Source organism: Vidua chalybeata, chromosome 2 (assembly GCF_026979565.1).
Source record: "Vidua chalybeata isolate OUT-0048 chromosome 2, bVidCha1 merged haplotype, whole genome shotgun sequence".
Taxonomy (NCBI): domain Eukaryota; kingdom Metazoa; phylum Chordata; class Aves; order Passeriformes; family Viduidae; genus Vidua; species Vidua chalybeata.
In genome coordinates, this window is record NC_071531.1 from 80,592,677 (window position 1) to 80,610,729 (window position 18,053).

Below are 18,053 nucleotides of genomic sequence, written 5' to 3' on the forward strand. Positions count from 1 at the left end.
GTGATGTTGCTCTATTAAGAGAAACTAGAGCGGTGCCTATTTATGCCAATTGAGTGTCTGATCCCTGTTTAAATGCCCTCATCTCAGCAAAGTAAGGAAAAGGGAGAAAAGAAGAAATAAAGGAAGTTGGATTGGCTATTGGGATGGACAAGAAAAGCTGCTCCTCAGAACCAAAAAGTTATGAAGTACCAGTTTCAACCTTTAGCTCTCCCGTGGCAATTACAGGCAGAAAACAGCTGAAAGGAGGAGAAGGGAAGAAGAGCTTAAAATTGGGATGTTTTGAGATCTTCCTCTATGGAACAAACTGAAAGCATACTGCAGCTCCTGCAAGGTTTCTATCTGCACACATCAGCCAAGGAGCCACAGAGCTGAAGGACTCTGCTGTAGATCTGGTCTCATCCTGCTTTCAGTGGCACCAGGGCAAACAAGAGTGGCTCCAGGGAAGACAGTCAAAGGATCACAGTCAACCGAACATACTCTGGGACCCCTAAAACTGGATTTCAACTTGCTATGCTGTAAAATAATCAGTCAGAGAATCTGAAAGCTTGAAGTATTTAACATTCAGGGCATGTGACTGCAGAGTGAGTGCAACTTCCACGTTGAGTGTGTGGTATAATAAAATTTCAGGTCCTGTCTGTTCCTGTTCATTGCTTTTCTTGCTCCATCTTTATGACTGCATAAATCATAATTATTTTGCAAACTCACTGAATACTGAACTGATGCGAGATACAGAGTTCTCCACGTACAGATGCGTGCTTGCCAAAAGGCTGTGACTAACATCACAGCAGAGGCTGTCCACTGGTGCTACACAATTGTGCTCACTTTTCCTTAGGATAACTTCATTACAGAAGTAGACTAGCAAGAGTAACACTCTATATTTTAAATACAGAATCCCAGTTCTGCAATGTATAATAAAATCTTTAATATGGAGTATTTTCACCCCAAAGCCTTAGGATTTGTATACCAACAAAAGAAAGAGTCGTTGTAATACACTATGTTTCACCACTTGGATTAACCTGGGGTTTCATTTACTGATCCAGCTTCAGAGGACTGAAGTGAAAGAAGTTCAAACATTCCACAGACTCTTCTTCCATCAGCTTTTAAAGCAATTGTGTCTTCCCCAGCTTCTGTACTTTTTAATTAACAGAAACAAATCCAAAGAATCCCTCCCACCACAAATATTGTGTGAATGTATTTGAGTAAAAGCACTGATTATTTGTTGGTATGGTGCTGCATCCATCAGTCTTAAATAATCATAAATAAAAACATTTGTGCTATTCTTTGGTACATTTCTGTCTGTTTAAACCACAGCTGAACTTTTATATTGTACAAACAAAAAATTGCACTTTTATCTTCTAGAGAGTCTTGCTCCAACAGACTTTCAGCTGAAGGATTCTTTATTGTACTCAAACCTTGTCCCATAAGAGTTGCTGCTGTTGCTCAGTTTATGAAGTATCTTGGAGATTTTGTTTGGTCCACAGCAGAAAACTCCAATGGTCTTCCTGTTAAAAAAAAAAAAAAAAAAAAAAAAAAAAAAAAGAGGGAAGGGGAAGTTATGACATTGTGAATAAACACTAATTTCCAATAATAGACAGAAGTGGATCCTGGCCTCATGATATTATACATACAGATTTTAAGGTGAGAACAGTTCACTAGATGACGCAGTTAATTTTACTGAAGCCACCACATCTCTCCCAAGTAACCCTACAACAAACTCTATTATTTATCTGACTTAGACAATGCTGGAAGAAGTGCTTCATCTTAGTATCAGGATACCAAATGATGAAATATGAGTATTTTTCACTTTATTTTTTTTCCCATGATTAATCATTTTTTTGTTAAAAATATGTCTCACTGTAAAGACTTCCTTAGTGTAACTCATGAATTACACAAGCATATCTAGTCACTAACAGTGATTCATTACACTAATGAAAACAGAGCACTACTAACCCATGATTATTTCTGGCAGCAATAGAATAATTTTACTACTTTACTTTCACATTAGCATGCAATTTTTTCTTCAACATCTATATTGGGAAATCTCATAAAAAGTCAAACACAGAGTATGACCCTTGTTCATCATTCATAGATCTCAGCCCCTGACTTTTTCATACCACTCTACTGACAACAGCTCTTTGCTCTCTGGTCACCTTTAAAATAGGCTGTAAGTCAGACTCACAGTCGTACAGCATTTTAGGGCTCAGAACTGTAGCCAACATCAGAACAAAGCACATCCACCACAGCAGGACTGAGCCATTCACAATATTCACTATCATCCTTTTTTTAAAGATGAGGAGAGGGAAAGGAAGCAGGGAAAGACAATGCAGTGCTGCCTTTTCTGTATAATGAAAAAAAAAACATCTTCCTGCTGAAATTATGCCAGTACAGAAAAAGATCTAAAAGATTTACTAGGATGAAGAAAAAGCATACAAGAGGGAACATGGCTCTAACTATTGTGATCTACAGCACTCACCAAGAGGATGGAGATTTGGGTTCTGGGTTCTGCTTCCAGGACTGTTTCGATGTTTTATCCAGTAACTATTTAATACACAATATTTTAGCATATGCAAGATAATCAAATTCAGTTTAAAGCTCCCTGTGCATGTGTTTGATGACAGGAGGGAACTAAGATAAGAAGAAATCTTTGGTGCATACTGCCATGTGTACATGCCAGGTGTCAGGCAGCTGCTGCAAGAGCATGGCAGTGCACACTGCACCAGTGCACAGCAACACTGGCAGGGTACAACTGAGCACTCAAGCACCAAAAATCACCAAAAAGTTATGCAGGTAACTGCAGTGGTGTCCTTGTGCAGGCACCTTACAATGCATATTTTAATTGTCTTCAAGGACATAATCTCTCATATCAATCCATTGCAAAGTCATAAGTCATACTTTTCTCACCCTTATGTTTATCTATTAAGCTTTCCTGTTCTGGCAGTACTTTTAATGGCAATGGGTGTTGTGCTGGTGGCTGAATTTGCTGCAATAACGAGAGAGCTGTTGCTTGTTGCTCTCAAATAAGATTCCTCAGCACTTGCAGACTCTGAAATCCCTCTAATCTGTGCCCACTGGAGAAGAAGGATTAATGAGCTGCCAGCAAGACTCTCTCTGTCTTCTATGTCTTCTACTGTGCATTTAATTGAAATAATAAATGTTGCTGTTGGGTTTGGGTTTTTTCTTTTTTTTTTTTTTTTTTTTTTCCTTTTAGTTGAATTACTACAGTGAACTGATAAAATAAACCCCAAAGAGTTTGGCTGTCCCTCTCCCTTTAATTACATATAAACAGCCAACGAAGTAAATACATACTGCCATTGTATTCCCATCCCTGCAACATCCTTCAAAGGTATACAGATTTTTTGGCTAGTAATCAGAATCACAGGAAGGTTAAATGATTTGCCTGAAGTCACACAAGAGACACATGGCTAATGTCTCCTAAAACCCAGCTGAGTCACTGCTCTGTACAGTGAGCCACAGGCTCTCAGACTGCCTTCCTGGGATACCCACCATCAGCACCTAGTCTGGACACTCCTTCACGCACCATCTACCTTCCTCCCCTGTGTCCCTGCCTGCAGATGCCTCCCCCCCCCTCCTGCCTGGCTGCTGGAACACACACAGAAAGGTGGCTGACGAAAGCTACTACATGGAGCAGCACATTACTACCCTGAGCTGATAGCTTTAACTGTTTACCTATCACTTGTTTGAGACAAAGTTTCACTTTGTGGCTTAGGTGAAAACAGGCAGCTGTGTAGTCCTATGTCTGAAAATCTTCAATAATACCATTAAAATGTTTACAGTTAAGGAAACTATGTTACGGGCCATTCTTTGTAATAATTATAAACTTCAGTACAGAATTTACTGATTCAGAACACTAAGCAAGTAACTCTGTGTTCCTATGGGATGAGTAGTCGGCACATGTTCTTATATCCATTTTACAAACAGCAGGAGTTGAGAGAGAGAGAGAAATTAAATACTTTGCTGCATTGAGAGGACAGAGTCAGGACTTGAAATTTTCCCCTTTTAAATCCAACATTCTTTACTAGAGAGAAGTTTCTCCTTTAGAAAACATGAGAAATGTATCATGGTGCTCCATGCTTTTTTCTACTGCAAGTATTCATGTCTTTCTCTAGATTCTTCTCTACTTGGAAAAAAGCACATGCTCTTTTAACCTAAGCAAACTGAGCATGGTGCAAGCTTTTCATCCAGGACACACCTGAACAGGAACAAGGCTGTTGCTCCATTCCCTCACAAAAAAACAAGACCAGTAATTTATTACATAACTGTTCCAATTCAGATTGCTGGGTCTGCAGATGTCATGTGAAATATGAACAGTAGATGGCATCTGCTCCTCTTGTCCCGAAAATCAAAAAGGATCAGGAACCTGATGCTGGGTCGCCCCGTGTCACGCTCTGAAGGTCTGGCAAAGCTCAGACACTTAAAAATGCACTTTGCTTATTTGGGACCCATACAGCAACAACAGCAACAATTCACAAAGCACACAGCAATCAGACAGCTACACAGAGAAAGAGAGAGCTTTGCCAGCTGCCTGTTTATTTATATTCAGCTTTTCCTAAAATCACAAGATAAAAACTGGAAAATATCTTGGCTGCCCATAAACAAGCTCAAGGGGATGATTGCAAATGTGAAAGTCTGAACACTGGCACCAGATGTTGGAAACAACTTGATTGACCTGTTTTGCTTTAGTTTGGTTTTTTTGGTCTCTGTAGAGCAGCAGGGACATTTAGGTGGAAAGTTACAGAGAAATAAGAACTGAAATAAAGCTAGTAGCAGACCTGGAAATTGAACTAGTGGGAAAAACTGAAGATCCCATCTCATTCAAGGAAATATGGAGAATAATTACCTACAAAAGGTAAATTTCTGCAGGACAGCTGAGGTTGTCAAAGGCTTCACTACTGTACACCGTTACAAGTAACTACATCTATAGATACAGCCCTATATAAACCTTGATAAAGAGATGACAAAGAGGGACAAAGCCTACATCTTAGCAAGGTAATAAAAAGAGAGTATTATTTTGGTATTAAAGATACCTAGCTTGAAAATGGCGGCCCAATTTCACATCAGGTGGACCTGATGCGAAAATGCAGAGGAAATGGTACTTGAAGTCTAATTAGGAGTAATGCAATGGAAAGCAAAAAAGAAAAATCAAGTATGACTACTACTACTACTACTACTGGCTTAATCTAAATTATGTGCTCTTACATCCTTGGAGGGAAGTGGCAGGAACCTCATCATTTTCATCTTTTAAAACTGCACTCATATAGTTAAACAAAGACATTAGAATAGAGCATAAAAGGTCAACAACACACTATGCAGAGATCTTTGAGCCCAGAGAGTCAGCTTGGTTCTCCTTCTCTTTCTTTCCCATGGTTCTTTGCTCTAAATCCCTTCTCTAAGTGTGAAAATTCTACTAGAGATGTAGCAGCCTGTGGGGCATCCTGCTCACAACATATTACCTGAATCCAAGACAAGTATTGTCAGCAGCTCACACTGTCACAATGATACATTTGGCACTCAGTATTTCTCAAGAACCAGGGCTCAGTGTCCCCTAGTCATATCTAGCCTCAGAAGAGAAGAGTCAACAAGCCATGGGCAGATTTCACTTTGCAAGTGCAAGAGAGGACAAAAAGTTCTTGAGGGAAAGTTCTGCAGAGCACCTCTCAACCTGATGCACCCAGATTACTATCAACAGCTGCTCAGGGGGAGTTTGCTCCCACACCACTGCCTTTGCCAGAAGTGGATTAGGGAAGATTCACACAGTCCCTTCTTCAGATCAGCTTTTCAGGCAATAAAATGCCAGTGGCAGGTAAAATACTCAACCAACAAAGTTGGATTTGAACAAAGACATTCCATATGCATGTCTTATCTGCTTTACACTTGTCTTGTTTCAGACCATAACATGCTTTCCCAGCACAGTAAAAAGGCATTGCCAGGTTTTAACAGAGACTAAAAAATAGCTAGAAATACCCAAAACCAATAAATCTTCTGAATAAAAACAACACAGGTAATTCAAATTCTTCCCTGTGAATTCTGTTGGTAAGCTAGCATTACAAATCATGAATCAACAATTTTAAGAAATGTAATTTTATATAAAGAACCAGCATATGCTGAAAGCAAGACACTGCCACGGACAAGAACATATGTAATCTCTGTGCAGTGAGATGGAAATCTGCTACTTTTATTTTCTGAGCCACTGAACATCTCAACTACATGAGAAGCTGAACTGCTCTGAACATAAAAAAAACGTGTTTCAGTTTATATAGGCTATCTCTCAGCAAGATAAATATCAGAAATGTTTTCATACAAACATAGCTAGAAACAGATATGCCCAGCTATCCAACTGTGGCATCCTTCAAGTGGACGAGCACTTACCTCCTATTGCACTTTGCTATGTCATCAAACAGGAGCTTCCACCGGGGTCGTCCAATCAAAAGCCTGGAGTTTAAAGCTTGATATTTTTCACCAATTATTTTCTGCAAGAAACAAAAAACTCCATTCTGCCTGATTTGCAAATTGCCTCATACCACCCAGGGCTCCCATTTCTGCTATTGGCTGACTTGCCAGATTGCTGAGGTGTAAAACCTGAGCACAAATACCAAACAGTTGTGATGGGAACTGCAGCCATTTTATGCACCAATACCTCTGCTCAGTATCTTTTCAATGGCTCTCCTTGGTGTTAGTTATACATTGTCCCTCATGCAGCTGCTCATTAATTTCCACATTACTTTTAAACCAATTTATTTAATCCATAAAAGAATTACTATGCTCCTGTTACTCATTCCCACACTGGCTTTTAATGCTAAGCTGGAAGAAATGCTGCTGATGCAAAAATCATTTTTTTGTCTGAAGTCTTTTTTTTTTAAACTTTGTACAAGTAACTATTAAGATGACTAGGTCTGAAAAAGTAATGAGGGAAATCTTACTTTTCTCCCTGAGAGTAGTTTGCCAGCTGTTTTGAGCTGCTGTAACAGCAGAAAGCAGCCAAAACTGCTCCCCAGATGGAACCCATTCCATTCCAGAATGCTAACTCACCAGCATTTTGATAAGGTGAAATGCCCTCCCATTGCAGGGCACAACCCTGGGTTTGCTATCCTAACACAGCAGCAAGAGACAGAGAGTTATACATTATCTAGGCTCCCACATTCCCTCCCTTGCTGAACAACCCGAAACACTGCTCATACCAATGCCAACACAGTCCTGGCCAACTCAGCCTCCTTTGGGCTTATATAAAGAAGAGGCACTTGCTGCAGGGTGAGCTCTTACCACACAGGCACAAGGGCTTCTCACAAAGGGAGCAAGAAGAGCAACTGCCCGAATTTTGGCAGCAGTCAGCCCTTTGGACTAACATCAGTGAACACACCACCTGTATGGCCATGGAAACTTAACTCCTCCTTGAGCAATTATGAGCAGCGCTATGCTTCATGGCAGTTTTGTTCAACAGAAACAAAAAAAAGTAACTTTAAAGAAGTACTTCAATCAAAAAGCTGACTTAAATAAATTCAGCAGCTGCTTAATTAGTATCACGACGCAGTATTAGTATACTATATAGTATCAGAAAACTCCCTTTGAATTGACCATTATTTCACTTTCCCTATCTTGCATTGCAGTCCTGCTTCAGGTTTTAATTTTAACCTAACAATTACATATCAGGTTCATCAATTAGGCATTTTCAAGCATTCCATTTTCATCAACATATGTTGTCCAGGCATTACATTTGTCATAGTCATAACTACTGTAGCTATCACATCAATTAAACTACAGGATTGTGTTCCTACCAGAGCTGTGAATGTTATGCGATCACCTGATAGGAGGCAGATTAAAATCCTTTGGGCAAGGTTTTCCACTGCATTTCATGTTTTGCAGTAATTGTTAGGCTTGGCTCTGGGCCCCCTGTAGTCAATGGAAAGCTTCCTGACACGGCACAGTAAAGACTTGTACCTAGGCTCATGTGCTAGATAATGTAAAATGAAGATTGCAAGCAAAAGTAGTTACAGGACATGCCAAGAGCTGGGGAATTAGCCCGGCGTTAGCATTGGCAATACATGTCAATTGACAGTTCAGTATAATTTCCAGTCTTACACATCAAGAAATTTCTACCTTTCATCTATATATGAGACAATGAAATAAAAAGCTTTTAAAAATAGCTAGATCCTTTCACAATATATATGAGAAAATAAGATTTGAGCTTGCAAGTTCCTAGAACTATTCTGGTTTGGTTCTTAGCCCAGAAACTATGCAGATTTCCCATCAAACACGGCCAGCTGTCTGGTCTGTGTCCTGGCCTGGAAGGACCTTGTTCCTAGAAAAGGAAGATATGGATTTCTGTCTAATCAAGTAAAGGGTACTGCACTAGACTCTCTTAATGCTGTGGCGATGAACTGGCTGTCTTGCTCTGTTAATGAATCAGTCACCCAAGTTTACGGCCTCATCTCCTGTTTTTACCATCTGCAGTAATCCCCTTCTGCCTTTGACTGACAGTTTGCATTGCCTATTACTCCAAGGTCTAGTTTAGTTTACAAACAACATTTGGCCACATACCTGTATTCCATCTGTTTGACTGAGGTACAGCTGGATATTTATATAGTCTGGCCGATTCTCCTGCCAAAGCTGGGAGGATGATAAAAACAGCTAGTGAAATAATATTCTTTTTCTTAATGTAAGCGTGAAGTCACTTGTGCCTACTATGCTGAGGTACATGTGTTTCAGCATCAATTAAGTAAGCTTTTTAATGAAGAGGATGTGCTTATATAGCACATCATGCTGTGTAAAAAATAGTATTTTAGGAAGCTATACGGCTCTTAAAATATACTTGAAATTGTAAATCCCACTCCCTTCTCAATCTGCCTACTAGCCAAATGACTAAAGGCCACTCAAGGCTTCCCAGACTGCATGCACTGCTTCTTCCATCTCATAAAGTAGTCTGGACACAGGTAAGTGTCCAGTCTACTGGAACTTGGAAACACTGCAATGAAACATGGGTGATGGATACTCAAACTGTTTTTTGCAGTTCCAAGAATAAATGAAGCCTGGATCAGGCAGCCCAAGCTACTGCTGGAGCTCACTCATTTTGAGCAAGGCTGCCATTCTCTACAGAATGCCAGGTGTGTGCTGTGGGCATACCTTGCATTTAAGTTGTCAGGATCCCTCCAAACAATACCCTTACCTTGTTATGCAACATACAGAGCAGATCTGCAAACCAGTGGAAAGACTCAATGTCCCTGCACACCCAAATGAAGTACAGTCTTCTGAGCTTGTAGCATTTCCAGCCGTCACTTGAAAATAAAATGTGTGGGTAGTTAAAAATTATAATTTAAAAAGGAAACATTAATTAGGATGCTTTATAGTTATTAATGGAAACATGAAATTCTTTTAGAAGCTAACTGCTAAGCTGCTCTTCAAGCTAGGACGTACCAGCCACTGAATTGACCAATTTGGATTATCCTGAGAATATTAAATATCTAGCACAGAGCTAACAGCCATCATAGACACTGCTTCCACATTAGGAACTTGTCAGCTATACAGATGATTTGGGCAGCAAGTATGGATTCATGTATCATCATCAAACTTTTATTTCAAAGCAAAGGAGACATTCTAAGTTCAAGTGTATTATGTCAACGCTTTATTAGGTTTATAAAGAGGCCTTTAAGTGGAAAATATTGACAAATGCAATCATGTCAGGACTTAATTCTGCCTTTCTATGTGAAAGGCTCTGGTTGATTATCATTAATACTGTAGCAAAATCACAAAGACCAAATGAAATCAGAGCTCCATTGTGTTAGGGAACTGTGTGATATATTAGAGACCTCAGAAAATGCTGGTGGATAAAGTGCAGCCATGGGGAGATTCTGGCATTGCATTTAGAAAAACAGGACTCTCGTGTCAGATTTCTAATTCATTTAAAACACAAATAAGTACAAAGGAAGGATTTGAATGAACTGGGAAAGAAAACAGAAATAAAATTATCCTGATGAATAATGAGTTCAAATAAAGCACAAGTATTCAGGAAGCATTTTCTTAGATAGCCAACAGTGTTTTTTGTTGTTCTGATCACTGAAATGGTCAGTGCACATTTTCCTCCTTTTCCTCCTAGAATGATTTTCAAATAGAGAAGGCCACAGCCTGTTCTCTTAAAATGCCAATCCAAGGGGTCAGACCTGGTTGAAAAGTTTCATGATACATCTCACCATACCCACTGTACTTTATTCCAAACTGTAGAGTTGCTGGCATATCCAGCCAAGATATATGGTTAATAGATCTATATAAGTGATGGCTCCAACCAGTGTCTTGCCTCCCCATACCTCTGCCCTGACGAGCAAGGATGGAGACACCGGCAGCACCTCAGCAGCACATAGAACTGAGAACTCACCTTTCATGTAAACTCCCCAGAGAGAGTAAAAAAAACTGCTTTCAGACTGGGGAGTACAGTGTCTTTCATGTCCTGATTTCCGATTTTTTATTTGTTAACTGCTGACTTTCCAAACACGATTTCCTCCATCTCTTTCTGACTGCCTAGACTAAGACAAGCACTTAGGAAAGTCACAATCTGGTCAGATATGACAAGAGAACTATAAGCAGTAGCAAGGAAAATAAGTGCCTTTCACCATAAAAAGGGATAAAAGAAGAGGAAAATGCAAGGCATTTTGTATTGAAATGCCCAAGTTCAGTAACAAAACACCACTCTCAGTGATGAAACACTGCAGCTGGACAAAGAGGCTGGACTGCAAGACTTCATCAAACAAGTCCAGCATAGATTTAAAATAGCACCCCAGACACATATGCCTGGGTCTACCTCCAGCAGGATATATTGTGCAGGAGAGGTGCAATACCCCATTATAACCTCCATTTCTTGTGTGTTTCTGTGTTACACTGCCCATAACAGCCATTATTTACAGACTCTTGCGCATAAAAGCCTCTAGCTTTCCACAAAGCACATCATAATTTCTTAAAATAGGGCACAGGGTTCAACAGCAAAGTGGAGGGAAGGGCAGGGGCATGAATCAAATTATGTACATACAACAGGAAATCAACGGAGCAGGAAACAAGATTGCAAGGACAGACTTTGGATCTCTCCTAGACCTGAGTGTCCTTGACACAACAGGACTGGCCTGGCTGCTCTGCAGAGCTGGCACCATCAAGCACTTTGCATGTTCATACCTGCCAATATCTGCTTCCAAGACAGGGCAAAGACACACACAGATAAGCCACTAAACCAGTGTCTTGTTAGTGTTTAAATACTGAGGAGGGAAGCAGACTAAGACTGTTACTTTTCCCCGGAATGATTCCCTTGTATATTGTACAGTGCACAAGGGGAAAAGCAGCTAAAAAGGCAGGTTATGGAATTAGCTCCTTGGAAATCAATTTATGGATTTATGCAGATAAATGGACATTGCAAAATCCTTTGGACACTACCATTTTCTTGCAGTGTCTGTGAGAATTCCTACAGCCTCAGATAACACACTGGTAGAGGTAAACATCCAATTACCTGCTGCTGGCCCATTTTTGTGTTCTGTGGCATTTTTGCTAAATGCTATCTGGGATAATCCATCACAAGGAAAACAGTCATTTAATCCACCTGAGCCCCAGCCTTTCAGCAAAAATGTACCTGGTTTTGAAAGAGTGATCCATATGCTCTCAAGGAAAGAAAATGAGGGAGCCCAAGGTGGTCTTTGAGGGCTGCAGCACTATGAGATACACAAGACTAATAACTTTCAGTAGCACTTGGCACTGTCAGGTCCAGCCCATGCTAAGGACAGAAGAACCTGTACAGCACCTAAATTCCACACTTCAACTTTACTTTGGAGTTAGAGCTGGCATGCTCATCTTGCAAGAAATGCTTTAACTATGCTTTTTAAAGCCCTCCCAAAGCCAATTGGCCTCTCAGCCTCTCAGGGAAGGTTTGCTGCTTTGGCTAGCTCTTTATACTGGGCATTTGACACAGGGGTGCTTAACCTGTGACTGGAGCCCTTAACCAGTAACTCTAGCAAAAATAAATAAAATCAATAGCAATCATAAAAGGAAGCCTATTTCACACAGCATAGGATTTAGTGGGAACCATGCTGTCAGTGTGACAGAAAAACAAGAGGTGAAAGGTTTAATCTGCATAGAATATCAAAGGCTTTACATTAAAATGTAATTTTAAAATAGAGAGAGAAACAATAAGTGAAAAATAGAAAAATGCATACCTAAAATTTAAACTTTTCAAGTGGGGTTAAACATCTGCATACTACATGTATTCAGGTTGATCTTCTTGTATTAAAACCTCAAGCTTAGACATTTAAAAAGTCAAACCAGGCGAGCTGGTTCTGCATTTCCAGCAGAAGGACTGTCACAATTGTTTGACTCCCAGAAACTGTTACAGTACACAGCCTCATCTAAGCTGGGACTAGGGGAATACATCCTGCTGAAGGTCTGTGACTACATTAATCACAGGCTTAATTGGTGGCAGGATACAAAGGGTGGTGATACCGTCCCAGCTCAGGTGCATCTCTGTCACAACTCTTTGGTTACAGAGCTAGTATGAAAGGATTTATTCCCCTTAGGGACATAAATCCCTCTACATCTTTTCAAGGAACCATTCACTTACGCCAGTGGAAATTTTCTAAGACCCTCAAAGCCTTTCTGACATGCATTGTTGCTGTACACTGGGGCAAAATGGCTTTAAAGGCTTAAGCTCACTTACAGCAGTGTGTTGAGCACAGATGCAAATGGTGTAACCCCAATACCTCCAGCCACGCAGAGGCTGACCTCGTAGTTCAGGGACTCCTCAAAGGGACTTCCAAAAGGTCCATCCACATACACTCTGCATAAAGAGCAAAAAGCACACTTTTAGAGGAAGCTGTTAAGATCAGACAAAGATAAAGCAAAACAAGCTGGAAATAAAACCCTAGAAAGAATTAGTTTTAAATTTTTATTAGTCTTCAGATACAGATTGTGAATTTTTTTTTCCTGGAAAACTTTATGTGGACAGAAATGAATGTACAGGTGGTAAGAAAAACTGTTACCTAAAATCTCTTGGCATGTTCCATGATTAGATAAGCTTTTTTTTAATTGAACAAGTAGAGGTGACTAAATTATGGCTTCCTATTTTGCCTGGTGTCAGAGTGCAAAGAAAGGGCTGTACTAGAAACAATGACTTGGAGGGTCATACGTAGGAAACAAAGCAGTTTGGCTAGGCCTGCCTAGGAGGTTCATCTTATACACATTTTCTGAAGAGGGAGAAAAACTGCTGAGTTTTTCCCCTTTGACTCATGCCTATCATTACTAGAATCAATCTGTCCACTTGATTTTAAAGATTATTTAGGAGATTGTGTCCCATTTGCAACCCATTTTTAACACTTCAGATACTACTGGATTGTACATTGACGATAATTTAAAACTTGGCTTTAGGTATTTTCAAAAGTTTGACCTCCTACAAGATTTTTCCTACAGTGCTGACAATCACCCATAGACAGCTCAAAATGTGTGGGCTGTAAGATTTCATACACTCTATCCTACCTATGGAAAACCAACTGCTTACCCTACCTCAGCAACAGATTCATCTTTAGAAACTGCTACAAAGAGAACTTGAACAAGACATTTACTAAAGGCCTGTTCTGTGTATGAGTAACTCACTGGATCAGCATGAGATCAGCATGAGTTTTATTTAGAAAACTGCTGAACACAGTTCAGCAAGTGTGGTGGGACCAGCACTGTGTGCAGCAGCTCAGGGAACAGTATTTGCCCACAGGTCTGCTGACCAAGAGCAAGCTTTGGCCTGAGTCCACTAAGGAGCTCCAACACACATCAGTTTCATGCACACACTGGCACTTATTGCACAACCAAGCTGCACATACTCCATGTCTAATCAAAGGGCCTAAGCTTCTCCTTTATAACAACAGCCAGAGAATTAAAGGCAGAGAAGACATCTCCTTTCCCAGACAAAGCCTTCCAAACCTCATCTGATTAATTCCTTTGGAGGGATGGATTTTAGCCATAACTTAAGTTCTTAGTCTGATTTCATTTCTTTTAGTTTTGTGGTCTGACCCTTGGCATCATCTCACCAGTCAAGACAACATCTTGTCTGCGTGTCTTTGGCCAATATTGTCCTTTTTAGGAAATTTTTTCAGACCTCTGCTATTGTTGCTTGATATGCCTCATATGTTAGGCTCTTTCTTCTGTGGTGCCTTAATTGAACACAGATAACTACCAACTTTCTGATGGATCTGAAGGATGATCCTTAACTATGTCCTGTCTTACAAACTCCTTACTTGGTGTCCTACCTGGAGAGAAACAGAGAAGACACTGGCCCAGCCACAGACACCATCAGAAGGCATTGGAAATGTTTTAAGCAACCAAATTTTATAACTAAGCCATCTGCAACCTAAATATGCTTACTCTTATTTCTACATTTATAGTCTCTACAGTATTCTACAAATGTTCTCTTGGAGAATCTCAAAGCTTTGCAATGTCAGGTATGTTAGTTCCAGCATGGTGGGAATATTAGAAAAACAAATTCACTCCTTACTTAGGACAGACATATTTTACAGAATGGGGCAAAGAAAAACTTAACTGGCCATGTGCATACAATATAAACAGAACTTTAAGTATCTGCTCATTAAATGTTTCCTCTTACATAACATTTTAAACAACATTTACTTAACAAGGCTTTATTTTCCACTAATGAAATTATACCACTTCTGGTGCAGAGTGCAGCAGCAGCTGCTTTAAGAGATCTAAAAGTTGCACTGTTTGACAGAGGAGGTAAAGGAGCAGCTCTTATTTAAATAAACAACAGGGGAAATGTTGAGAAGCAGGTTGTCACACTGAAAAAATCTGGTCAAAGTGATATTCTGAAAGAAGACCAAAAATGTTATGGATTTCAGATGTATATGTAACAGAGATCTAATTCTGGGATGTCAGAGTATGTTAAAAACAAACAAAAAAAAAAAAAAAAAACAAAAAAAAAAAAAAAACAAAAAAAAAAAAAAAACACCAAACCACCCCCCAAAAAGAAACCCCCCAAAAAAAACCCAAAAAAAAACAAAAACAAAAAAAACCCAAACAAACAACAACAACAACAAAAAAAACAGCAAAATAACTGGATAACAAAGACCAGCAACCCTGTCATTCCTGGCCTTCCTCATATACATCTTACCCTAATTAGCCCCACTTAGCTGGTGAAATCTAGAGAATTGCTCCTAAAGGTATGAAGGGCAAAAGCACAGGCCTGAGGGAAATTCCTTACATTCTGGACAAGCATCATCAACTTTCCTTTGGATACACAAACCCAGAGCCAACATTTTGAGTGAAAAACACAACCTAATGAAACAAAAACAATCAAAGCACGTTTTTCCAGAAATTACCCCAGTGGATATAACAACAGTTATTTATTGTAGAGATGCCACTTAACATAACTGCACTACTTGAAGACTACCTGAATATATGTGTGTATGTCTGATCTCAGAGGGATTAAGAAATTCCTGGAAAGTCTGAGTGCTTCTGAATAATACTGACATGATCAGGAGTGGAAAAATGCAAAACTAGATCTCGTCACCAGAAACCAGTCAAGCACAGTGCATGCCAGAAATTCAAGAAACAACCTGCAATTAAATATGCATTTTGGTCAGAATGCTCCAGTTTGTGGTCCATTAGCCCCATCTGGCCCGCAAAATATTTCTATTTGCCCACTGCGTCTTCCTCTGAGGGAGTGAGGAGCAGTTGCTTGGACAACAGATGCAGTCAGAGAAGCCAAGGGCCTCCTGCTGTGTCTGCATGTGGTCCAGCACATAGCAGCCAGAAGTCACTGCTTCCAAGTGTGAAAAAGAGAAATGGGGGAAAACCTGGAGAAATATTGCTACTGTGTTAACCCACTCCACCAGAGTGTCTGAAAAGACTGATTCCAAGCTAAGATTTCAGCAGATTAAAGCAGATTCCAAGCTAGAAGATTTTGTTGGAGGTCATAAACATACACTATTTAATTCCATTTTACTACGGGGATAATTTGCAACTGAGACAAAAGTGGCCCTGATGCCTTAATGGCAGTGGTCGTTTATCCTTTTCTTATTCAAGCCACTGGAAGCAAGAAACCTCCTGATGGCATATAAAATGGCACAGGGTTGAACAGAGCAGTGATTCATAGACTTCTGCAGAGATTATGCAATTTTTGTTTCCTGTCAACATGTTCCTCCTTTCATTTGGTAGGACAGAAAACTTTTGCATAAGTTCATTACTGAAAATGAAATATCACAGGGCTCAATTAGAAGACAAGGGGGGGTAACATGACTTTTTGCTTCTTAAAATGTGGCCCAGATATACCACACTACCATGCTATCCCCCCAGCTCTAATTTAATTAACATGAAGGAAGGGAATGAAATTTTACTAGAAGTTTAGAAATTGTCCCTTTAGGCAAACTCATTCTAATAACAAGTTGTTATTTTCACATGTATTTACTTCCAGTCTTAGGAGTGCTCTTGCTTATTATTGTGGCACATTTTTTTAGCTCAGATAGAGAAAAAAAAGCTCTTCAAAATAGATTACATCACAAAAAATAGCACAGCACATTATAGATGTAAATGTATCAAAGCATCTTACAGATATTTTCTATTTAAAGCACACTTCTATTCTACAGTGCAGTGTTACCAAAATAGCCCAACAAGCACTAAATCAGCTTGTTCCAATGCTGGGCAATGCTAGTGCACTAACATGGGGCTGCCCCTAAAATGTCTCAGGGACACAGGCAGCTGCACTGCTTTTGAGATCCAAGTCATTATTTTCCATAAGAAACTGCACAGTGATGTGTGGAGATACCTGCTCACACCTCTTGGACTTGGCTCTCAGTGCCATACTTTACTTCAGGTTGTAGGAGACCTTAGAAAAGATAATGCTTTGATTGTACTTCACAACCCAACAGTAAATGATGTTAGCACTTTTTTTTGCTAGGCTCTCTGGGAGCTACTGTAACACATTATCTGGGATATTAGTGCAATAACAGATGGATAGGGGAGTTAAATCAAGAACTTGTAGGAATTTTTAATTAAAGCAGTATCATCATCTGCAAGCTGAACTAAATGCTTGGATACAAAGTACTGCACAGAGCACAAAAAGTGAAATCCTAGTCTGACTGAAGTTTCTGGCAAAGCTGTTACCAATGTCAACTGAAGAAGGATTTAAACCAGCAGCATGAGATTTTATATCCTTGGTATTCACTTCTTACTAAGATCCACATGAGGTATCTTTGTGTGAGCACACTAAATTCTGGATACAGTCACAAGACACAAGACACTGATTCCTTATAAAAACATCATTGACATTCTCCAAAATCATAAGAAAATCAACTAAACAACTCTTCTCCCATGCTTGTTCTTCTCTTTTACTTGTCCTACCAAAACCACATCTCAGTACTGATGGATTCAACCTGAGAACTCCATGGAACTGACTGTCTGATGGCTGAAGCAGTTTCCTTACGTTCTTCTTCTGCTCTAACTCTGCTGCACCAGAGATGCAATAATCTCTCTCTGATAACCCACAATATCAGCTTCTACCCCCACATGACAAATATTCAAACAAGTGCCTCCATGTTCCTCCCACACTTTGCTTCATGCCTGGGAGGGAAACACAGTAAACATCTGCAGAGCTATTTCATTATCTCCCTTCAAATTCCTTCTTAAGATTCCTCTTTCCTCTGATATCTAAAAAAACAGGCTCCTGATGTGCTCACTGTAGCTCATATTCTGGATCAGTACTGTCTCACTGTTTCGCTGAATTTTGCTGTTTGATTGTATCCATCTGTTGTCTGCTGTTTCTCCAGCTTAAGCTGGTTTCTCTCTGCTGTGTAGCTCTGTCTATCAGAATGGCTTCCTGATGAATGACTCCTTCTTCAGGGCACCAGCATAACAGAGATCAGAGAAGGATTGCTGTAAGCCATTCGAATCTGAAACTTGTATCAGAGACAATCTTTCATAGTCTGCAGAAAGCAAAACAGACTACTGCACTGTTCTAGAACATTTGAGTCCAAGGCTCAATTCACATTTTTAGTAAAAGCCTAGCTACAACAAATTAT

General features: G+C 39.8%; 1 protein-coding gene across 2 annotated transcripts in view; it reads right to left on the reverse strand.

Annotated features, from left to right (window-relative positions):
• Positions 1-1,363: 1,363 nt before the first annotated feature.
• Positions 1,364-18,053, reverse strand: part of NOX4 (NADPH oxidase 4) — a 96,423-nt gene continuing 79,733 nt past the window's right edge. Inside the window, exons 14-18 of one of the 2 annotated variants that reach the window (XM_053935218.1) lie at positions 12,695-12,814; positions 9,179-9,287; positions 8,554-8,622; positions 6,388-6,488; positions 1,364-1,502 (exon numbers count right to left, since the gene is read on the reverse strand). In XM_053935218.1, the coding sequence (XP_053791193.1) occupies positions 1,382-1,502; positions 6,388-6,488; positions 8,554-8,622; positions 9,179-9,287; positions 12,695-12,814 (520 nt within the window). In that variant the 3' untranslated portion in view covers positions 1,364-1,381. The remainder of the gene's footprint in view (positions 1,503-6,387; positions 6,489-8,553; positions 8,623-9,178; positions 9,288-12,694; positions 12,815-18,053) is intronic. The other variant, XM_053935219.1, reaches the window with a different exon arrangement.